This window comes from Protobothrops mucrosquamatus, unplaced genomic scaffold (genome assembly GCF_001527695.2).
Source record: "Protobothrops mucrosquamatus isolate PMUCROS unplaced genomic scaffold, P.Mucros_1.0 scaffold861, whole genome shotgun sequence".
Lineage (NCBI taxonomy): Eukaryota > Metazoa > Chordata > Lepidosauria > Squamata > Viperidae > Protobothrops > Protobothrops mucrosquamatus.
The window spans coordinates 131470-156057 of NW_015387116.1; the positions used below are offsets into that span (position 1 = coordinate 131470).

Sequence of the window (24588 nt, forward strand, 5' to 3'; positions counted from 1 at the left end):
GCACAGGTAGTCCTCAAGTGCCAGCCATAATGGTGACTGCCTGTCAAAGTCATAACACATGATGGTTGTAAATCGGGTCACCCACATGACTGACTCAATTTTTAGGACCTTTTTTTGTGACTGCAGCTGCTGCAGTTAAATGGCTGCCATGGTTTTTAAGCCACAATCATTGAGCAAACCACTGGTTTGCTATAGGCTGGTTTTGCCATAAGCCGGAAATGCCGGTTTTCAGCAAAACGACTGTAAAATGCAGCGATGTGGCAGAGATGCTGCAAATAGCCGTAAAAATGGCCCATCTGCCAAGCACCCAAAATGCAGCCGTGGTCATGTGATGCAGGGGGGACGGCCTGAACTTCGAATCCAGGTTGTAAGTATCCCCAGGGAGATCCGTTGTAATTTTGACCACTGCTAAGTGACTGGTTGTAAGGCGAGGACTACCTGCAATGTATTCCTTTCAATGAAAAACAGCAGCCTAAGAACAGTTGTAGATGACTCTTTCTCCAAAGCCAGGAAGTTTTCTAGCTGTGCTCTGTTGAAGTTTATGAGATGCAGCTATGGCCAGCCTTACTGGACAGGTGCTATGGCAGTCAGGGAACTCGTCAGCTCAATCTTCCCCCATTACTTGCCATACTACTACAAGTAGTAAATAACACTATTATTATTTTCTAAATGGTCCCCAAACTATTACAAACAACTTTTCAGGGGATCCTAGGAACTAAAGTAGAATTAGAAAAACTAGCAACAAATGCAGTGTCTAGCATACATTCAAAAGTTTTATCGTGGGATGCAACAGTTCTGATGAGGCAACTCTCACAAAATAACCCTTGTATGTCGAGAGTTATTCTGCAGACACCCACAGCAACAGCCTCCGTTTGCCAACATAAAGAAATAACTGATTATCATTTGGTGCATTTTTGATAGGGGGGGGGAAGAAACTCTGCTGATGCATCATCAAATGAACTTGAGAAATAGAACACTGTTAGAAAGAGGAGGGGGGGGGGGGAAATCGCTCAGGCAGACAAAATCTTCTAAAAAGTTCCCTCGTGCAATTGTCCCCTTACTTTTTGTTTGACAAATCACCTAAAGAAAATTAATAACCTTCCAAATAAGTGTTCGACTGGTTTCAGACAAGTCACTGGGAGTCCAACTTGCACAATTATTTCTATGCAACGTCCAACCAGCACCTAAGGAAATTGCAGTGAAAAATGCTAAAAGCAAACACGAAAGCATCTTAATTGCATGTAGTCCCAAAAGCTTTCTTCAAGACAACGCCCTCCCAAGCGGAAGGCTGCCTAGTCAGAGGACAGCAAATTCTGCCCTTTTACTAACCCAGGACTAAACTCTGCATCCAGGGGAAAGTTGGGCTGGGTTTATTTATGTATTTTTTTTTTAGCTTTAAGACTATCCCCTTGGATGGCAAGGGGGGGGGAGAGATTGTATGTAAACACAAAGAGTCCTCGATTTATGACCACAATTGAGCCCAAAATTTGTGTTGCTCAGCAAGACAATTGTTACGTGAGTTTTGTCATATTTTATGACCTTTTTTTTGCTTAGCTGTTAAGTGAATCACTGCAGCTGTTAAGTTAGCAACAAAGCTGTTAAGATCTGGCTTCCCCATTGATTTTGCTTTTCAGAAGGTTACAAAAGGTGATCCCATGACCTGGGAGATTGCAACAAATCGTAAATAGGTGCCAATTGCCAGGGGTCTGAATTTTGATCACGTGATCAGGGGGATGCTGCAACAGTTATGTGTTGGGTGAAAATTGGTTAGAAGTCACTTTTTTCAGGGCCATTTTAACTTCAGTCACTAAATGAATGGTTTTAAATTGAGGACTACCTATAGCAGGGGTAGGCAACCTTGGCTCTTTTATGACTCGTGGACTTCAACTCCCAGAATTCCTGAGCCAGCATGGGGGAACTATGGCTCCCTCATGACTTGTGGACTTCAACTCCCAGAATTCCTGAGCCAGCATGGCTCAGCTTGGAAACCTCGCCCTTTCCCCTCAGCATGGCTGGCTCAGGAATTCTGGGAGTTGAAGTCCATGAGTCATAAAAGAGCCAAGGCTGCCGACCCCTGACCTATAGGGTCCTCAGTATCTTACAAAAATATTACCCCAATACAAGAGAAAGGAAGCATGTCTATCAAATCATCCAGATGCCACTCATCTGAATAGTAATGCTTTTGTTCTTTCAGCAGTTGCTTGCAATCACAGACACTGCCCATGTCAAATTGGTTTCTTGGGGATTAAGCTAGAACAAAATCCGTTTTTCTCTGACGGAGAGAATCCTTTGTGCTTCTCTTCATATCCTGTGTTTTTCAGAGGAACAATACTACTGCTGACTACATAAAAGTAATACCATAATCCTCTTTAGAAAATTACTGTAAGGTTATACTTTGTGCAGCTAATGAAAGTCACGTATGCATTTGAGATAAAATATATAATACTTATCATACTACTATGAATATGAAACTGTGCCCCGCCGATAACTACAGAATATGAAAAAAAAAATGCTGCAGCATTTAAATATTTAAAAGATAAACATTCAAAGAAAACTAAGTCAACCTGATATTCAACTCAGTAAAATTGAAATTGTTTGCTAAAAATGATTTACAAATCAGCATGTAGTACTCGTAAATTAGTCCTTTAGAGCAGTGTTTCTCAACCTTGACAATTTTAAGGCATGTGGACTTCAACTCCCAGAATTCCACAGCCAGCAATGCTGGCTGTGGAATTCTGGGAGTTGAAGTCCACATGCCTTAAAATTGTCAAGGTTGAGAAACACTGCTTTAGAGGACTCCACCCTTAAATTCTTCAAAGTGAATGGGACTGAAGTGGCTTGACCTATTTTTGTTTGAAAGTTCAACATATAGAGCCAAGTTTGTAATTCTGCTTTGGCATAAGTTCCCTTCACAAACCTATCTTTATTTCCAATGTGTTGCTCACAATCTTTGCTTGGCTAAAAACAAATTGTCAGCTTTTTGCTATATAGCCACAAAGCCTTGCTATATGAATAATGTAATCACAGTAAAAATTGAGAATTGGAGAATAATGCAATACTATCTTTGATTTTTCCCCCATGGGCATGTTTCAACAATAGCAGTTAACTTTCTTAACTTATACAGAAATGGATTACTTTTGAGCTTCCAATAACCTTCAATATTCATCTGTCAATAGTTAACATAAACAGCTAAGAATCCTTCTGAAAGCACTTCAAAATACCAGACATGAAATCAATAGAACGTTGTTAAAGTCTTAAGTGCTCTTGCTAGCTCTAAACACCTGTCAAATCAATAGAGATAATAAACATTATTATCTAACAATTTTCTAACTTTATCATTTATCATATACAGGATGATACCCATGTAGTTCCTAATGACTGACCTTCTATGAGTCAGTGAAAGACGCGTGAGCAGAGTGACTATTTGCTCCCCATCCAGACTGATTTTTGGAGCCTTCCAACTTTGCAACGTTAGGACTGCAGATAGGCAGGGAGGAAATAAATGAAAAATCACCCTTTATCTACCGTATTTTGACAGATTCCTTCAGTGGAATAACCGTAACCAGGTATCTTTGCTAGTACCAAGGAATTAACTACAGTAGCTTTCTGTAAGTTCTTCCCAAGAAACAAATCTGCATTAATTATATTATACTGAAATCTAACTACGTCGGAAATGAATACAGACCTTATGAGACCTTATGGAAGATTTACATTCAATTACATGAAGGCTTCTCTTAGCCTGGTCATCCTAGCTAGAGCTGATGGGAATTGTAGTTCCCTGGGGAGTTCTGAATTGGAAGAAATCTGCTACAAGGAATTTCTTTTCTACCATAAAGGTCACCTTTCTCAGTGTTATCTTACACAAGGAAAAATATTGATGTGCCTGGCTGAGCAAGCCCTATCATGGCAACAAGATCTTTTGGTTTATAGTGCAAAATATTAAGCAGATGCAGAGGGCAAACATCTGACCACTTGCTAATAATACTTTGGTGCCAATTAATTTAGGATCCTCATCACTGTGATGAGTACGGTAGTTTTCGCAGATAACACTGGGCTGTGAGAAAATGTTAAAGCTGAAACCAATGTAATTTCAACCTGTGCTTCTTCCAATAACAGCCCTAACAGCATGGAAGGAAGGAAGGAAGGAAGGAAGGAAGGAAGGAAGGAAGGAAGGAAGGAAGGAAAAGACACAAAAGACAGATGTAAACAAAGCATAGTAGCCATTTTACTTCATTAAAAACTACTCTATCAGAGCTGCACACTAGCATATGGATGAAGGTGTGCCTCTACTCTAGGGATTGGAGAGATGAGCATCAACTCCTTTGGTCTACATTAACCAGCAACAAAGGGAAAAAGACAGTAACATAATGCCCTCTTCAGTACATAGCGCCATACAAAGAGATAATGTATGTGCTTTTGTTAACTAGAAACTGCCCTGCAGCTATACTACTGCATGCATCATACTCACTATGAAGCTCCACCCATTCATGCCTCCCCATTGACTAATTTAAGGGGGGGGGGGAAACTAAACATTGATGGGGGTTCTGCTTAAACTGGCAAGGAGGGCACATGTGATCTGTAAGATCAAAATTTCTAATGGAGGAAGGTTTGCAGAATTCCCAAAATATCTCATGTGTTTACAGAAAAGCTTCCACACTTAAAGGAAATGGTACCACGGTGGGTGAGCTGCAGGATTAAGAAAGAAGAGAAGGTGAACTACAGGTTCTCTTCAAACCATAGGCTCAAGATTAACTGAAATCCAATGAGCACAATTAAATGCATAGCATTTTACCATAGTCAATGCTTCCACAGACTCTGTGGACTCTTCTGTTAATCCGTATTTGTAAAAGCTTTCTATAAAGGAAAAAAGTGTATAGAAACACAATGTAAAACTGTAATCAAGGTTATATATTCAAAAGAAGCTTAATTCTTGTAATTGCCTTTTTTGGAATAAGCATCACCCATAACATATTACATACACTTCTTAGAGCTTCCCACTGACTCTACCTCACTCAGGTTTTGACTAAATCATTTTAAACCAACCCAGCGTATGCTTGCTGAACAGCTGGAAAGTTTGGAAGTTCATATTAAAAATGTTCCTCCAACAGTTTTTAATGTGGAAAAAAATGCTTAGCAAAGCAAAGCAGAGCAGTAATAGTTGCATCAAACACTGAGATGTTGGCTTATTACTTTACAAGTCAATTTAAAACTGTGGTTTAAGCCTTGGTTTTCAACTACAATTCCTTCAGAGAGTTGATCCGTGCACAGATTTTTAGTGCAGGTCCTAGCTTAATATTCATGGCACTCATGAGATGATCCTCTTTTAATAAGAGAAGAGCCTGCCCATCAATCTCTTGGGTTCGAAATTCATCAGCAATATCTTGACAACCTGCAACAAATAACAAACATTACCAAGAAAGGAAGTCATGGCTGCCTTGAAATTAGGGATTTTCCAGCTTGGTTCAGTAACTTTTTGGTACATAAAAAGGATCATTTTTATCCGAATCCAATCTGAATTTAGTAATTGTGCTGAACTTACTCTGAGTTCATGTTTGAATTTTATGGAACACATTGCATTTAATTCTTAGGGCTTTCCATCCTTTTATGAACTATATAAGAACTGTGGTGGTGCACTGGTTAGAGTGCGGTATTGCAGGCTAATTCTGCTGATGGCAGACTGCAAGCAGTTTGGTAGTTCGAGTCTCACTGGCTCAAGGTTGACTCAGTCTTCCATCCTTCTGAGGTCAGTAAAATGAGGACCCAGGTTGTTGGGGGCAACATGCTGACTTTGTAAATCGCTTAGACAGGGCTGTAAAGCACTGTGAAGTGATATATAAGTCTAAAGGCTATTCCTATTGCTCTACTTCTATTTCTATCAGTGTACAACTAGCTTCTATTTTGATGCCCTCCAGATTTATTAGGACTGCAATTCCTAGAGTGTCCAGTGAATTGCAATGCCAATACATCTGTGGAAGGCCAGAGCTGGGGAAAGCTGTCCTAGAATCATCCAAGTGTGGCTTTAGATATACTGATGATGTATACAATATTATTAAATGTATAATTCAAAGAAAGGCTGAAATAGGCAACTACTGTAGGTGCAACAATATACTGTTCATCACATCATTTCCTGCTGATTATCAAACTCTGCAGATCTACCTAGTATTCACTCAAAAAAAAAAAAGAGACCAGAACCTTGTGTGCTGCAAAGAAAAGCACTAACCTCAAGAACATTTATTTATATATATATTTTTCCACTATACTTTTTCTTTTCCTTCTTATATTCTTCTTAGCTTGCATTAGTTTTTCACCTTTGTGTTTCTAAGCTTTAGTAAAAAGTTTGTTATTATAAATTATTATATAAAAACAAACAACCTACAATAATGTGCAACCCCATGGGGCTTCACATGGACCACGGACTCGTTCTTTTAAAATAGCCTTACTGTATGGCAGATGAGTTATGACAGAATGCAGAAGGTACACACAGTCTGCCATCCTGTTATGTCACCTGTCACACATGCAAATTATTCTTGTTGAATCTGAGAAAAGAACCAGAAAAAGAGTTTTCATACATAAGCGAGTCTTGTCAAAATATTCTGAAAATAAATTCTAGATCTATCACATGCAATATGCCGTACATCTGACATTCTCCCAATCTTTTCACAACAAAGTACGGACCTCATATACAGGTAGTCCTCAACTTACAACAGTTCTTTTAGTGACCGTTCAAAGTTACAACGGCACTGAAAAAAGTAACTTATGACTGTTTTTCACGCTTACGACCCTTGCAGCATCCCCTTGGTCATGTGATCAAAATTCAGATGCTTGGCAACTGGCTCATATTTATGACGGTCGCAGTGTCCCGGGGCCATGTGATCACCTGTTGTGACCCTCTGACAAGCAAAGTCAATGGGGAAGCCGGATTCATTTAACGACCGTGTTACTAACTTTACAACTGCAGTGATTCACTTAACAACTGTGGCATGAAAAGTCATAAAGTCATAAAATGGGACGTTTCACCTAGCCACACACGTTTTGGGCTCAACTGCGACCGTAAGTCGAGGACTACCTGTACTCCCCTCCCAGCAAGCCTGCCCTCTATCGTTCTTAGCAAGTTGACCCAGATTTCAGTTGCGTACCGGGTAAAGAATGAATGAAGGCCCAGACATCTTCAACGGTCCACCCTGATGGGACCGACTGCATGGCTGGCAACAAATCCATGTTGTCGGCTGTTTTCCGAATTCTCAGTTCCCTAAGCTCACGCTCCCTTTCTCTCTCACTTTGCCTCCGCAGGCGAGTGGTCATGGCAACCGGCACGTTGTCTTCCTGAGAGGCCACGTCTTCTTCTGCAGATGGATAAGTAATTGGTAGCTGGAAAATGTAGTACAGACAAACCAGAGTATAACCATTTTCCTTTGTGACTCTTGTAAAAGGACACCGTGGAGTTCAATTAGCATTCTACAGACCTGTCTAAGGAAGTGTTCCCTTGGAGCTCCATCAGAGCCACTTGGCCGCCTCCCTCGCGGCCCAAGACCTGGGTTATCTGGACTACGGCTGCTCCAACGGCTGCTCTTGTCTGAGGCGTACAAGCGAAATTTCTTACCGCAACTCACATTATACCTAGATGCAAATGGTGAAAGGTATGCAAGCATTATTACGTACGCTCACGCTTCTACAATGGACACTATCAAAATGGGGTTAGAAGAGATGGCCTAGTGCAGGGGTAGTCAACCTTGGCTCTTTTATGACTCGTGGACTTCAACTCCCAGAATTCCTGAGCCAGCCATGCTGAGGGGAAAGGGAGAGGTTTCCAAGCTGAGCCATGCTGGCTCAGGAATTCTGGGAGTTGAAGTCCACGAGTCATAAAAGAGCCAAGGTTGACTACCCCTGGCCCTAGTGCTTTAGCCTCATCACAGAAAGATGTTAAGATTCAGAGTCAACTCGTAGTTCAAATAAATAAATATATAATGTTCGTTTCAATACTTTGGATGAAACACATACCAACCATTCATAAGCTGGAAGAAATTGACTCATTAACTATTGTGGCTTTAACTGATGTAGTCACTTCATTACAAAATATATTCACAATTTTTTTTAAAAAGTAAAGATTTGAACTGAAACGTTTATATTAAGTGCTGTGTGTGTGTGTGCGTGTGGGTGTGCATTTCTTTTATAGCTTGCCCAAAGAGTCACTGTGGCTAATACAGTGGTTTTTATTTTATTTTATTCCTGCAATATCCACCCGTGAGATAGATTGGGGTGAGAGAGCGCGATTGATTCAAAAACCTGGCTGAGGACAGGCTAGAAGATGTATTTCTCCACACTACTACAATACTACTACAGTTTAAAATGAGCTTTGTTTTTTTTTTCCTTTAATATTGCTGAGGTTGAACAACCTGCCTCCTTTTTTGTTCTAATTGCTTTTGACTTATAAAGAATCATTTTTCCAATGTATTGAACTTGAGCTCCATTTTCAAAATATTATTTTTCTCTAATGTTGTTTATTGTGTTACAAGTTTCTGATTAAATACAATTGACTAAACAGCTTACAAATCTGAAGGCACAGAAGAAATCTGGAAAAAGAAAAAAAAATCTAATGTCTGCTAATTCACCTTAGTAAAATATTGGAGGCAGAAATGAGAGAGGTGTGTGTGTGTGTATGTGTGTATGTGTGTGTGTGTGTGTGTGTGTGTGTGTGTGTGTGAGAGAGAGAGGGAGAGAGAGAGAGAGAGAGAGAGAGAGAGAGAGAATGTTACAAGCACAGGTATTAATCTGTTCCAGGGTATAAATAATATTTCTGACTTCCAAGCTTGTCTTAAAATATATATACCCAATCATTTAATACCATATCCTTATGGATGGAACCAGCAGATCCTTTACTCAGGATCATCATAGTAAGCACCTATGTTTGGGACTCATCTGACTTAGTACATAAGAATTTGATTCGAAATCCTGTGCTCTACTCATGGTTTTTACAATATCTAGAAAGATAACTAATGAAGAATACCTCTTAGCACAGGACATGGTGCAGAACCGTTTTGACCTCAGGAATTTGTTCGCGTACCCCATTTTCCCACAAAATTCACACTTGAGGAGATCTGTTTCCATCTCATCTAGTCCCTCTAAAGGAAATAGCAGAATAAATGCAGTTAGTTTGAACCATCCCATTGCAACAAATGTGTTTGAAACTCTCATGTCATGGGGAATTGTATGCCAAAATGATCTGGCATCTGGCAGCTGTTGGTCATGAGGAAGGCCTTTCCTCATGAGTGTACCTTCAGTGATTTAAAAACAAGTTTTTTTTAAACAAAGAAAAAATGAAGTAAATCAAGAACATAGCATCAGTTCTGTCAGATTAAGATCAAATAAAAAGCTATCCATTGTGGACTGCCTCACCCTAGGAACCTCAGCACAATTGTGTAATATAGTCACAAATAAAAAAAAATAAAGATTTGATTGAAAATATTTTTGTGCAATCGAAGTAAATGACCAGCGCTCCTAGTTCCATCTTCTTAAAATGTCAGTGGCTCAACATCAGAAATACAGATGTTACTAAGTACTTAATGATTAGTTAATGACAGATATTACTTAATGATACACTAACAACTGTTGGAACTTGCAATACCACTGAATATGTGGTACTGACAACTACTTCTCTAAATTCCAGCTGTTGCAGCAATCTTATGATCATAGGATCATGATTTGTGACCTTCCCTTCCAGCTTCCCACAAGTAAAATCAATGGAGAAGAGTCAGAAGTTATGATCACGTGACATCCTTAATTCAACATCCTGTGCAGTCCTCATTTAAAGATGGCAACCAATGACAACTGACATCCTTCAGCAAGGACTACCTGTAATTTCCTATTTGGTAACCAAATTCTTTTAATCTGAAGTTCAGAGTTTTTAATGCCAAGACCATCCATGTTATTCAATTTTACTCTCTAGTGTCTAGTATACAAAAACAGGCACTTTGTGTTGTTCCATGCATTTTAGTTTGAAATTGTACGTCTTCTGATCCTGTAAAAACATATATAATTTAGCAAATAAAAGAGTTCCTACATACCCAGGTTTACAAATTTCAGCATTCAGAACTACCGTTCTGTATACAAGGCTCATTAAAATTAAAAATAAGATTGATAACATGGCTTGTCCTCCAAATTAATAAATTTAGGACTAATGAGACATGATATTTTCCAGGTAAATTCATATTTTTTATAAAAAACCCCACAAGAAGTACTCTAATAATTTCCATCACTTAAACTACTCAGTCATATGTCAAACCTCTGACTTTTATAGAGTGAGGGAAAAAAAACCCTCCAATATGTAGTAATAACACGGTGGTGCCAAATTTAACTATATTATATCCCACAATCAAGTTTAAAATTGAAAATATTCGAAACCTTTAACTCACAGAATTACAGGTAGTCCTCAACTTACAACAGTTCATTTAGTGATCGTTTGAAATTACAACAGCATTGAAAAAAGTGACATGACCGTTTTTCATACACATGACCATTGCAGCATCCCATTGGTCACATGATCAAAATTTAGATGCTTGGCAACTGACTCATATTTATGACGGTTGCACTGTCCCGGGTTCATGTGATCCCCTTTTGCGACCTGACAAGCAAAGTCAATGGGGAAGCCGTGTTGTTAACTAAAGAACAGTAGTGATTCACTTAACAACTATGGCAAGAAAGGCAAAACCCACTTAACAAATGTCTCACTTAACAACAGAAATTAGGGGCTTAATTGTGGTTGTTAAGTTGATGACTATCTATATGCCCTGATAGAATGAATATTGCTTGCCCGTGGTGGTAATAATAATAATAATGTACATTTTAACCTATAAACGTTTGGGTTTTCCACCTTATTCTGTTCAATGCAAGTTGCCAACCACTGTATTTGAATAGATTCTGTTAATATTCAATAAACTCTGGATGAGCTGAAGCATTCACCAGATTACCACCAGCAGGAATTTAACGATGGATTCAAGACACCCATTCATGCAGCCAATGCAACTTTTATTCCCATTTAGTTACAACAGCGCTTCTGATGAAGATGGGGATATACATCTTCTTCCAGAGCCCTTTAAGTTCAGCTAACATGAAAACCTAAAGGCAGGTATAGAATGTCCCATTGCAGTTTCAGCATTGACACCTTAAAGATAGTTTTGATTTGTAATCTCCTTGCAACAAACTCTCTTAAGAATCTGGTATCTCAAAAGTGGGAAGGCAACTCAGGATGATATTTAAAGTGCCTGAGAAAATAGAGGAATAAATATTCATACAGATTAAATGAAATACAAAAACCTTCAGTAATTATGTCCTCCAGCTCAGTGTCCGAGGAATTCTCTGCAAGTTTTGCATTGTTCTGAAGCTCTGGTTCGACACACATAATATTCACAACTTGCTCCTCCAACAAGAGTCTCTTTTTTGCAGGCTCGTCAGTCAGAAGAGATGAGCAACTTACCTGTTAAGAGAGAAAGATGGAATCATTAAACCCCCCCCCAAAAAAGTATGGTTTCTCATATCAAGTGTTTGAAGATTTCAGGGCTTTGCTAATCTTATAGCCTAGATACTGCTACAAGGACATACAGAGCCATATATTAGATGCTTCCATCAATTTCAAAGACAGGCACTAATGTAGCCATTTGGGGTCCAGAGGCTATGGGTGAACCAACATATGGAAGAAAATGTGAAATGAAATATGGAGATATGAAGAGGAAAAAATAAAATTTGCACTTGTGGCTTTGTAATGAGATACCACAGAAAAAAAATAAAAATGTTATTCTGAGCTACTGTTCTATTCCTTTCATAGGAAATGGATTATATTCTGCCATCCCTTTCCATCCCTGACATAAACAGGAAAAACAGACTGAGAAATACCACTTTTTTCGTTATGAAAGAGAGTAACAAACTTTAGGATGAAAGGCCGTAAGTTGAAAACACACATATTTATATTTACAGTGTGTGTGTGTGTGTGTATTTCGTATTTTCTATTTGCCTTTGGATGAGCAGCTCTTATGTGCAATTTTGTAAGCTGCGCTGAATGCTTACAGTACATTTACATTTAATAATACATTTAATAATAAAGGAGTACAAATAATTGCATTTATGAAACAGAATAGTACTGAGCCTTAGTTATACCCTGTCTTCAACAAAAAGGCAGAAGAGTCCATGCTTCCTGCCCAATGGAAAATGTCACCCTACTTCTACCCTGGTGGTTTATCTTCTTTGAGAAGCCACCTACCCCTAGGAAAGAACTGGCTTTCACTCAAAGGCAGTGGAAAGAACAAACAAAAATCAACATGAGGAACAACACTTCTCAAACACGTGCTGAATATTCCTCAGCTATGGATCTTGTCTCTCTTGAACCCCTGCCCTCAGCCTAAGTATTAAAAAAAAATATCTCAAAACAAAAATAACTAAAAACAAATCAGTTTTAAATATATTTTAAATGTAACTTAAAAACAGTAAGAGACACTGTTTTGTTTTTTAAAAAAATCTCCAATCCAAAATTATTGATGGACCAATCCCTGACATTTATGCTGAGGTTATGCATTTTTCTTCCCAGCATCGACATGGTTTAGAGCAGGGGTAGTCAACCTTGGCTCTTTTATGACTCGTGGACTTCAATTCCCAGAATTCCTGAGCCAGCTTAGCTGGCTCAGGAATTCTGGGAGTTGAAGTCCACGAGTCATAAAAGAGCCAAGGTTGACTACCCCTGGTTTAGAGATTGACAGGGAGTAAATACAGTCATTACTAAGAATTATGGTTCCATCAGAATGTTATTTATCAAATATATTTAGCTATGCAGTTCATCAGAAGTGACTTTGATGAGAATGCTGTTGATGTTCGGGAAAGGAGATTCAGTCTTATGGTTACTCTTAATAGACTCAACATGAGCCAAAAGGATGAGGAGTCTTCTCTAAAAAGTTGCATTTTATGATCTCACATATTTTCTTTATTTATGGGCACCCAACCACCCATGTGATTAATTTAACATATGGATGGTGGGTGCTCCGTAAACAAAGAACATTAATTTCTTATTAATTACCCTATTATCCAATTTGGTGGGTAGGAACATTAACTCTTCAGGCAGAGATTATAGGAAGAGTCTATGGTGGCAAATATTCTCGAAGAATCTAGTAGCACCTTTTCCAATCAACAAATTGTATTAAAAGGCATATGTTTTTGTGAGTTGTCTGGTTTTTTTTTCTGGCAGAGCTCAATCTGATTGTAGCCACTAAAGTTCAGAACACTGTTGGGCAGCAAACATAAATTCCATTCACTTCATGAAGACCAGACAATAATTATTAAGAAGACAGTTAATCTAAATTATTCAGAATAACAAGGAATAAAGAAACAGAAGCCCCAAATAACCACAGCACATTGCCTTTTAAAAGGAAAATATCACACGTACAAGGTGCAATGATGTATTTTTACACTTACAGGAAATGGTTCTAAACCCTCTTGGATCACAAAGCCCTCAATAACATGAGTCAGGATTTGTGGTTTAACGATAGCCTGTGGAAGTTTGTTTTCTATACTAGGGTTTCTATTGGACACTGATGCGCTGTTAGTCCTTGTTGCAATTGCTGGGAGCAAAAGAGGTGGCTGTGGAATAGAGGCATGTGAAGGGTCTGATGGTGATTTAATTACAGATGCGCTGACTGATGAAGCCATTGAAGAATGTCCCTCTTGTTCTGGAAAAAAAGTAATGTATGTTTTTTTAAATAACTCATATATATCTTCATAGTTATAGAAAGCATCACTTTTATTCATAACTTGCTACTACGGAAGTCTCTTCCAATATTTATTGCATGAACTGACATGTAAGTTTGGAAAATGAAGTAGATCTGGGGACCATACGAATGCTTCAGAGGACATATAGTTTCCACACATTAATTTATCCTGGAGCAGGAAGCCTGTGGTTCTATTGGGGCTTTGCTGCCCTCGTGAGGCTGATCATATCTCCCGATTCCTCTTAACTTACCTGCTCCAGCAAATTTATTTACCCAATTGCAGCCACCTCTAGATTTCTGGAAGGCTCTACTTCTGCAAGACCCAACAACTAAATTAGATTTCTTTGACCTGCGAGTCCTGATGAATGTAAAGCATTCTCTGTTACAGATTCTAGAGCAGGGGTGTCAAACTCAATTTCATTGAGGGCCGCATCAGCATTGCGTTTGCCCTCGGGGGGCTGGGTGGGTGTGGCCAAGGTGGGTGCAGCCTACTGGGTGGGCGTGGATGGAGTGGGTGTGGCCTACTGTGTGGGCATGGCCAGCTCTACATCGTTTGCGTCAAGGGTGCCTGTGGGGGCCTGGGCAGGAGTGAGACAGATCTGAGGGTCTCTGGCAGAAGGGGGTGGGACCGGGGCAAGCGCCAAGGCATGGTCCATTTCTTCCTTCCTCACAAAGGGTGACACCTCCCCACATGCACCCAGAGGGCGGGGCCAAGGCAGCGGGGGCCATTCCCTCACTGTTTCCAGGATGGCTTTGCGGGCCACATGAAACCACTTTGTGGGCAGCATCTGGCCCCCGGGCTTTGTGTTTGACATGTCTGATCTAGAGTATCCAAGGCTCTGGTTTTGGGCTAAAAGAACTCTATGGTTGTTGGGCTTTGCAAAAGAGGTCTTCAATAAATCAGAAAATCATCAGTGGCTTCCAGATTGACAAGCTAGTAAGGGAGAGCCCTATGTTTAAAGAGCAGGATGGCTTTATCCCCTTCCTTCTAGTAATCTCAGCTGCATCAAGGCTTCCGTTATGAATGTATTCTTGACAATGTCCAGCCTACCACCAAAGCCTTGCATATAGCCCATGTGGATAATAAAGTTTCCCATTACCACTGAGCTACCCTAATGTTCTATTTCTGAAAGTGTTCATCCCTGCTTGCTTTTAAGAAAACGCACAAGGAATAACTCAAGTAGTAATTCCCAGCTGTGCACTCTTATCTACTGCTCTTCTGAGGTTTGCAGAGAGCTTGAGTTTTGGGACTCAAGCAGGGTCTATTAACCTGCACTGCTGTTAGCTTTTCTCCCCCTATAACTTAATTCTTCCTTGTGTTGAATTCTAAAATAACAGTTCTTGACCTTCTTTCCTCTGACATCTCTCTCAATTAAAGTTTAAGTTTAAGTTTATTGCATTTATATCCTGTAGCTCAGGATTGAAATGAGGAGTCCTTGGTGCTTTCTGAGATTGGTTGTTTTCTTGCAGACACTTCATTACCCAAACTAGGTAACATCATCAGTGCTTTTGTCTGAATGTTACTTAGTTTGGGTAATGAAATGTCTGCAAGAAAACAACCAAGCTTGGCACTAAGGACCACTCTGACATCCCTTTAGGTGTATAAAGAGATCCACTGTATCCCCTTTTAGTCTTCTCTTCTCACAGTTGACCGTTTCCAGTCCCTTCTCTCTTCCTCTCTTCCTAGGACTTCATTTCTAGTCCTCTGGTTAGCCTGCCTTTCCCTGAAGCTGTTCTAATTTGTCTGAATCCGGCTTCAATTTTAATGTGATGTAACTGCCCTGTGCAAATAAATGCAATAATGGAAGATTACTTAGCTAACCAAATGAATCAGTGGGCTAAAATGGAGGTTGAAATGCAATGTTTGTCGTGGGAACTTAGCACGCAATGAGAAACAATTATAGACACAATATATTTTATATCAATTACCGACACCTAGCTTGCAGATGATCAGAGTTTTGTAGCTCTAGAAAGTTTGGAAGTTTCAGTTTCTTAATGGTTCCCTTTCATCAGGTAGGGAAAAACTCACCTCAGGCAATATATATAATCTCATTATTTTCTCTAATTCCTACAACTCAGCAAGACTCAGTCATCCTACTATCAGTTACTGAGGGCTTTATGTTGTCTTTTCTGTCGGGCTTGCCTCTTACTATTTTCTTCACCTGATAATATGGAGGTTGGGATTTCTTTCCAACTCTGTAGCCCCCATATACTTGTGTACATAATACAACCAGCCCTCTCCTTTGCCTCCAGTATTTTTCAGCTGCAAAAATACAAGTGCCCTATGCTTAGGGCAGTGATGGCGAACCTTTTAGAGACCGAGTGCCCAAACTGCAACCCAAAACCCACTTATTTATTGCAAAGTGCCAGGGTCGCATCAGCATTGTGGTTCCCTCAGGGAGGGCGGGGTGTGTGGCCCACTGGGTGGGCGTGGTCAGGGTGGTCACAGCAGATTGGGTGGGTGTGGCCAGGTAGGCGTGGCTACCTCGATACTCTAACATCTCTACTCGAGCTTGCTAGCCGGCCATTTTGCCTGCTTTGTGCTGGGTGGGGCTGCTGCTTTGGGCGGCGGCAGCCTAATGGACCTGCGCGAGCTGCTAGTGGCTGCAGTGTGCGTGCCCACAGAGAAGGCTCTACGTGCCACCTCTGGCACGCATGCCATAGGTTCGCCACCACTGGCCTAGGGTGTCAAGATCAAGACAGATCAGTTGATGACATTCCCCCTCTTCTTTCTGCCTTGCACCAGGGTGACTTTATGTTCTTAAGACCAGGCAATCTAATCTATGAGGCTCCACATTCTTGCTTTCAATTTACAACAACAAAGCAACAAGCCTGACTTTCAAAGTGCCTTCAGCAATTTGCTAAAGCCAAGAAAGAGTTCAGTTATTCAGGACAACGTGTCAGAGTTGTTCCCTTGATCTTACTGCACAGCTCTTAGCCTTAAAGGTGATACGATGAAACAAGAAATCAGAACCAGAAGCTAGGCTTAGTAACAATACCACACGGTGTCCTTTTTTCACCTGGAAAAGAGTCTTCATAAGTAAGCTCTTCTCTGCTTCTTAAAGTTATAGCTGGTGGTGACAGCGTTGGTGGGGTGGGAGTCCTAACCATACGGGCACCATCTGAGTCCTCAGGCATCTCATCTTCACATATATCTTGCTCCTGATAAAGCTGCATTGAACAAATCAACCTTCTTTAGAGTCAAGCTTTGTGGGTATTTTGTTAATTTTGTTAGCTTTCTAGGAAACTATATGAAAAATTATTAAAATGTAAATGCAACTACTGTCAATTTACTATTAAAAACAATTCTAAAGAAATGTATTTAATTTTTAAAGGCAAAACCTTAAAAACAGATTAGATTTGGCAGGCTGAATCAAATTATTCAATAATCAAATTATTATTTACTAAAGAACAATTTACTAAAGAATAATTTACTAAATTATTATTTACTAAATAATTTACTAAATTATTATTTACTAAAGAGAGAGAGAGAGAGGGAGAGAGAGAGAGAGAGAGAGGGAGAGAGAGAGAGAGAGAGAGAGAGAGAGAGAGAGAGAGAGAGGGAGAGATGGAAGAAATTAATTTAGAAGATATTATTGTTTTAAGCCTGTATTGTCTAAACATGTTTTTTTGGAATAAACAAATTAATCAGAAATCTGACATTGCTTTTTAAAATTGGCCACTTTATGTGGAATTATTCTGAGAAGCTGGTTTAGAAGATGAAGAAGCATATATTGCAAATCTTTTACAACTGTAATTGTGGTTTTGAGATGTTTGTGTTATTGTTGACTTTAAGAAGCACTGAATTAAGCTTGATTTCTGGTGACTGCATAGATAAATGTCTACTATCTTGACCTTTCTGTAGAAATAATTTTAGCTAAGGATAATTCTGCAATTTCTTTGATCCTTTCCATTCACCTTGAACATTATTTTACCCTCATGCTTGCCAAATGCTGTTGCTCATGAATTACTTTGTTTTATTTTGTGGGTTTTAAAAATTTAACTCAGGCGTTGTTGTGTTTTTATTATTCCTGCGTTTTTTATGTGTGAACCATCCACAGAATCCTGGCAACTCGGTGGATAGAAATATAACAGTAAAGAAAAACTATGCATACTGATTATAAACTCCTATTTCTATAAAAAGAAAATACCTAAAACTTATAAAACTACAGTATATTAAATTTAAAATTGGAATTCATCCCTGATAAAAGTCCCTTGACATTTTAGAAAGGAAACAGTAAACAGACAAAATAAATCATTATATCATCAATTACCTCTCAAATAAATAAGTGCTTACTAAGTTTTACTAGAGTTTTGCAAAGCATTAGTAAGGGGGCAATGCCAAGCACACAGGGGCAGGCAAAGCCCCTCTCCTTTAAGCATTAAAATAGCTACTCTCTTCAGAAGGCTCAGCATAGCTGAAACAATTATGATGAGCTTTCTGAAGGATACAGTTGTTTTAACGTTTTGAGGGATGAATTTGCTTCTCCTGTACAAAATGCGCTACCTAGGTCTGCCTTCTACAGTTTTGCACATTCCCTATTATAACAGTGCTTACATTGCTTCAAAGTTCTGGTTTCTCAGCAGGAACCTAATGCCAACAAATACTGTATTTCAGATAGCTTTCACTTGTCCATCTTTCACATACGGTAGTTTTAAAACTAGAAAGGAAGTCATTCACCAGAGGCTTACCACTGGGGTCTCAATAGGTACTGCTTGTTGCACTTGGAGGTTTACTGCAACTGTTTGGGGAGGCGGAAGAGTCTGAAGCGGCAGCTGGACCAAAGCTTCAGCAGCAGGAAGCTCCTCCTCAGAAACTAAGGTGTTTTGTACCAAAACCTGATCTTGGGACAAAAGTTCAGGCTGGACTTGCAAAGACGGAACAGGAGGAAGGGGCATCTGCTGAGGGTGGGCTAGAGTTGAGGACAGCTGTGAAGTTGCAAGTGGAACTGGCGCTGGCTGCAAGGTTGGGTACTGTTGGTGAGATGATGGCGATGATATCTGCTGGCTGGGAGACAGCACGGAAGGGTGATCTGCTGGTCCCACGTGGACTACTGGGGAAGGGGACAACTGGGGAGGAAGAGCGGTGGACTGTGAGGCTGATTCTGTTGAACTGTGGTCAGCTTGCATGGGGTTATGTTCGGACTGGAGTGTGGACGATGTTAGTGGATGGGACTGAATAAGAGTTTGGGGGTGGATAATTATACTTGGGGACTGGCTGGGCGAAGTAGGCGGTAGTGGGGATACCACAACGGATTGTTGTGGGGATGGGGTTGGGGTTGGAGAAAGTGGAGGGGGGTGGGCATGGACAGGGGTACAGTGCTGGGATGGGGCAATGGCGGGTTCTGGAGTCAGAGGATGGCTCTGAAGGGGGGTACAGTGCTGGAACGGAGTGGCTTCGTGGCTGGGAGGCTGCTGGAGTGTGATTGGTTGGACTTGCTGCTGCTGAAAGATGAGCTGATGGTGAGAGAGCTTGGAAGGTGGTGAGTGAAGAGGGGGCTGCTGATGTTTTAACAGGGAATGAGCTTGCATCGGAGAATATGAGGCTACACAATAAAAATGGGAAAATTTACAGTTAATATCTCCTTAAGAGCACAGAAAGCCGTTACAATATGCTTATTTTCAGATAAATACCAATATTTAAGTAGGTAGGTCTACCCATTATATCTCATGATACCTGAATTTGATAAAGCTTTAAGAGAAAGGCATTTGTGATCATATACAACAAAACTTAAAGTTTGTGTAAAGTAATCCCTAAGATGTTTTGATTTGACTGGTTTTTAAAAATAATTTTAGAAACCTTTGACCTAAGCAGTTTTATCAAAGGATTTATACAACTGAAATTCTAGGAAAAACAACACATTCAAAGCAAGAAAAAAAATCTTGTACCTTAAGTGATATATAATAGATGTCTTGCTTTGAACTTTAACAGCAAGAACTAAATAAATTCCACTTTATCTTTATTTTATTAAACAATGAAATAAAGCAATGACTATCACTTTCTGGATCCAATGCAGGGCAAGGAAAATATATGTACAGGGTTATTAATGCTGCTTAATTTCTACATGTAATTCAAGGGTAGTTTTCAAGTAGAGCTTTGAATCTAACATTTGATGCCCACTAATTTCTGAATTTACTGAATTGTGTACTGAAACGCTACATTTCTTCTAATCAGTACAACTAGTTCTGTTAAGTGACAAAACCTTTTCAAATGTTTATACACAGGTGATTCATTTCTTTTCTTTCTTAGCTTTCTTTAATAAATTAAAATATTGTAAATGCTGACTTCCCATATCTAATAATTCAGGTACATCAGATTTCTCCTTTGGAAAAAAAATCTCATCAGTGCTCCTAATATCACAGCTGTCTAGTCATTAACAATAGGAGATATAGGAGAGACAAAGAGACAGCAGAGACTTCAGCTCCCTTAGTCCAAGCGCTTCATATGAAATGAGTTCCCACCAACGAAGAGCCTCCTTTAATTTCATAGAGCTTCAGATTTTGTACCTTAGCCGACACATTATTGGATGCAAACCAATTGACATAATAATGACTACAAATCAAGTGTTTTTGGTACTTGGTGATTGAGGTGGCAACAAATTGACAAATGCATAAACAAAAGTCTTAACTGTAAAGGAACATCCTTAAAATGTAATTGGATTGTCCTACCTGGTGCCATTAACTGATGAATACTTGACGTACGGGTAACAGCTGGACTTCGAGGCTCAGCATTTGGGCTGTCTCCTTTCCTTCTGCTTTCTAGATCTGATTGGCTGGCTTTGGCACTGGTTACAGATTTGCTAGGACACACAGCTAATGTCTGGGGTTGACAAGAGCTCTTGGGTGTTCCATTTTGAGAAGCAGACAATACACCCAGCTTCTGACTCCGCAAAGTCAAATTCTGGACCTAAAAAAAAAAAGCAAATAAATATTTTTAAAGGTATCTTTTCATGTAAATACATGCATTGTCTGTGGCTGTGCCTGCTCTGAGGAACAGTAATTCCTCCCAGAGATTTAGATGGCTTTGATTCTATCAGCTTTTCATAAGGCTTAGGCTAAGAAGTTAGGTGAGTTTTGTTGCGATGTGGCTTTTTTGTTTTCAGGGTTATTGTTTTAATCAGGGCATCATGGGGGACATATTGTTAGATGGGTTTAATCTTTGTACGGTGCCCAGAGTTGCTGTTGTGAGATGGGAAGCTCTATAAATCATTTAAATACACACGCACATACACACCCCTCTGGATTTTTTTTTTCTAATATTGAAAAAAAATTGGGTATTTTCAATATGTGACAGAAAAACAAACCAGGATCAAGTTTCACAATAACAAGTATTTAATGTCAGACACATGCCAAATGTTGAAACTAACAAAAGCATTGTCCTAGTTGAGAAAAAGAATATAGTCTAAATTAAACTGACAAGCCTTGTATTGGCAATGGGGAGTGGATTTCACATAGACAAAGTGTAATGGACAGTTTAAAAAAAAACAAACTTGAAGAACAGGAGAAAGAACTGCAACCAAGACAATGGGCTGGAACAAATCATTTTTCTCAGATTTCAGTCCATTTAGTGCAAGTCTATACTTGTGTTTTGTGGTGTTCTGGAAAGACAAGTGAATATGGAAAAGACAAAAGGAGGAGAAAAAGCAGACCAGGGCTGGCATGCAGAATGTCTTTCCAAAATGCTTACCACTATGTTAAAAATATAGAAAAACAAATCTGTAGAGAAACACGTTTCACACTTCATTTTTCTCAGGTACAGGTAGTCCTCGACGTACGACCACAATTGAAGCCAGAATTTATGTTGCTAAGTGAGAAATTTGTTAAATGAGTTTTGCTCTGTTTTATGACTTTTCTTGCCACGTTTGTTAAGCGAATCACTGCAGTTGTTAAATTAGTAACATGGTTGTTAAGTGAATCTGGCTTCCCCATTGACTTTGCTTGTTAGAAAGGCGCAAAAGATGGTCACATGAACCCGGCACACTGCAGCCGTCATAAAAATGAACCAGCTGTCAAGCATCTGAATGTAAATCATGTGACCATAGGGATGCTGGGACAGCCGCAAGGGTGAAAAATGGTCATTAAGTCACTTTTTTCAGTGTCGTAACTTCAAACGTTCACTAAATGAACTGTTGTAAATTGAGGACTACCTGTAGTTTGGGAACTTCCTGGCTCACTGGAAGAGCTAATAGTAGCAAGAAAGAACAAAAGTTCCCTAATGAACTTCCAATCAGGCAGTTTGAAGTGGTCCATAAACAGTGCAATCTCAGAGAAGGCTTTGTTTTGAGACTGGATAACTTCTAAATCAAAATATTCTGTAATGGAAACTTCCGCATATTCCCCATTTGGTATTTGTCATGTTTTCAAGATTTATTTTTTTTTAAGAAAAATCTCCCAGTTGTTTTCCGCAAGACTTTCTCAATGTTAATAGATCAAGCTGCAGAGGTGACCTAAGCCCTGTCTAATCACTCCATTGGCGCCACCTCTCTCCACATTTATCAAAATCTCCTACATTTATAGCTCTCTCAAAAGATCTTAGTACATTTTCAGTGTTTTCGCTATAATTTGCATGGTATTGAAAATAACTTGTGAAATTTGTCAAAAAAAGAAAAAAGAAATAGATCAACAAATAAACACTTCTAGCACTGAAAATCTTACCTATTTGGGGAATGAAATGCCTGTAAGCAAATAACCAAGGACTCCACAAACTATTTTCTGAATTTTTAAACATGAAACTTATTTTAAGATATGCAGATATGCATTTTGAAGTGACTGTTGCCTTGATGCTGTTGGCTACTGTATATGTTATCAAATGCAGACTTTTGTAGACGTGTTCCTGAAACTAATTTGGTTTAGGTCAAAATCTCATTTATGTAATTGTAATTTATTATTTAAAAACTCCAGACAGCAATGAAATAAACATTAAAAGAAAGAAAAGGGTAATTTAGGGTACAGAGTCTAATCCCCATTCAGAAAAAAGGTAAGATTCTTCCACATTGAGATTACAGCTAGTTTTTTTTAATGATATGGAAATAAATTTGCCAATGCCTTTTCCTGGGACATTGTCTAATCTTATGGCCTTGGGATTTCTGGGTTCTTTCCTATCCAAATATTAAACCGGTCCGACTCTTTATTTTTGAGAGTAGCTACAATTTACTATGTGCTGCAACTTTCTATGGAGCAGTATAATTAAAGTATGCCTGATAGATGATTAATTAGATTTACATGAATATAGTCAGTAGAAGGATAACCATACTTTTTTGGAAGGGGAACAAGTGGTTACCGATGCCAGTGTTGAACTTCTGCTCTTAGGAAGTTTTATTGACTTAAGTTTGCCTTCTTACAATTTAATATTATATGTGTTACACTTTTGTACTATAGAGCAGGTCTTGATTGCCATGTATCTGAAAATGTTGTCCCGCACTAATCTTTTCTTAAAGCTAAATATATCTAGTTCCTTTGCATTTGTTTCTATTAAATTCCTGGCTACTATTTTCAACTTACTGCTCTACTCTATACTGTATCACATTTTTTCTTTCTTCTGGAATATTAGTGATCTCATCCACTTTTGGATCATCTACAAATATGATAAACTATTTTTTCCCACCTCTTTGTCCGAATCATTAATTAAAATAGTGAGGAATACTGGCCCACAATCCAACTACATTGCCTCCATTTGATACTGAATTTCAGTTTGATGAGAAATCATTGATAAAAACTTTTGAGTACCATTTTTCAAATATTATGTCTAAGCCAGTGATTAGACATAATATCCAGACCATATTTAACTGCCGGTAGTTGCTAATTAAATTATAATAAAACTATTATATATTTTATGTCGAAATATATTCTACTCAAAACCTTCCACAATTTGTACCAGATCTAAAAATGAAATGAGTTGAGTTTTTGACAAATTCATGCTGACTTACAAAAATCGCTGCATCATAATTGAAGAAATCCATTGCTGTTTTGAGTACTTTGGACACCTCAACTGACACAAGTTTTAGCTTTTTTATTAATACCATTTTTACAAACCTGAATTACCTGTATATACCCTTCTTTGAAGATTGGTCCCTCTTATTAACTCCTGTAATTGTCTCTTTATTTTCACTCAATCTGTGTAATAATATTGGCTGTTATTCTTATGATTTACTGTGATACTGTCATGTTTTATTATTATACTCTTTATGACTTTTTTTTAAGAACCCCATCCATCTTAGTTTTTTTTCATTCACCTACCAATTATTTCCAGGTATATCATTATATAAAGGCAAGCAAAGATGATATGAAGAAACTGCAAATGCAAATCATACAAAAACAATAAGAGATAAGAAAAATGAAAATTATAATACCATAATGGAAAGTGATTCAAGAATCAGTGGGCAGATTTTTAAAACAAGGAAGGCTTAATGGACAAAGTAAGGTTTCTTTTTTTGTTGTAAGGACAGATGTCAAAGATCCTACATTTGAAGAGATTATGCTTCACTTTTCAAACACATTCAAATCTGCAGTATATCAAGCTTCATGAAATGTAATAAAATATAAATTTTGGAAAAATAAAACAATTTTGGGATCAACGTTTTTTGGGGGTTTTTTGATAGCGTTTTAAACAACGGTTTATTTAAACAATGCTTAAATACTTTTTCTGTAAATCCTATATCCTTAATAAAGATGATTTTATTCCGTTGGTTTCACTCTAGTGCAGGTTAAGCAATGAGAACTGCAAAACAATCTAATGTTAACCATGACCAAGGGATGATTGGCTGATGGATGATATTACTGCTTTATGATGTCACTGCTGTCATAGAAACAATCTGTGCACACAAATGAATATGCTACCAGCCAG

The 24588-nt window shown here is 38.7% G+C and overlaps 1 protein-coding gene across 1 annotated transcript in view; it reads right to left on the reverse strand.

Moving 5' to 3' along the window:
• Positions 1-5234: 5234 nt before the first annotated feature.
• PHC3 (polyhomeotic homolog 3) overlaps positions 5235-24588 on the reverse strand; it is a 42883-nt gene continuing 23529 nt past the window's right edge. Inside the window, exons 7-15 of the mRNA XM_015819120.1 lie at positions 20415-20652; positions 18438-19291; positions 16766-16916; positions 13453-13706; positions 11311-11470; positions 9005-9119; positions 7464-7617; positions 7137-7368; positions 5235-5389 (exon numbers count right to left, since the gene is read on the reverse strand). Of these exons, the coding sequence (XP_015674606.1) occupies positions 5235-5389; positions 7137-7368; positions 7464-7617; positions 9005-9119; positions 11311-11470; positions 13453-13706; positions 16766-16916; positions 18438-19291; positions 20415-20652 (2313 nt within the window). The remainder of the gene's footprint in view (positions 5390-7136; positions 7369-7463; positions 7618-9004; positions 9120-11310; positions 11471-13452; positions 13707-16765; positions 16917-18437; positions 19292-20414; positions 20653-24588) is intronic.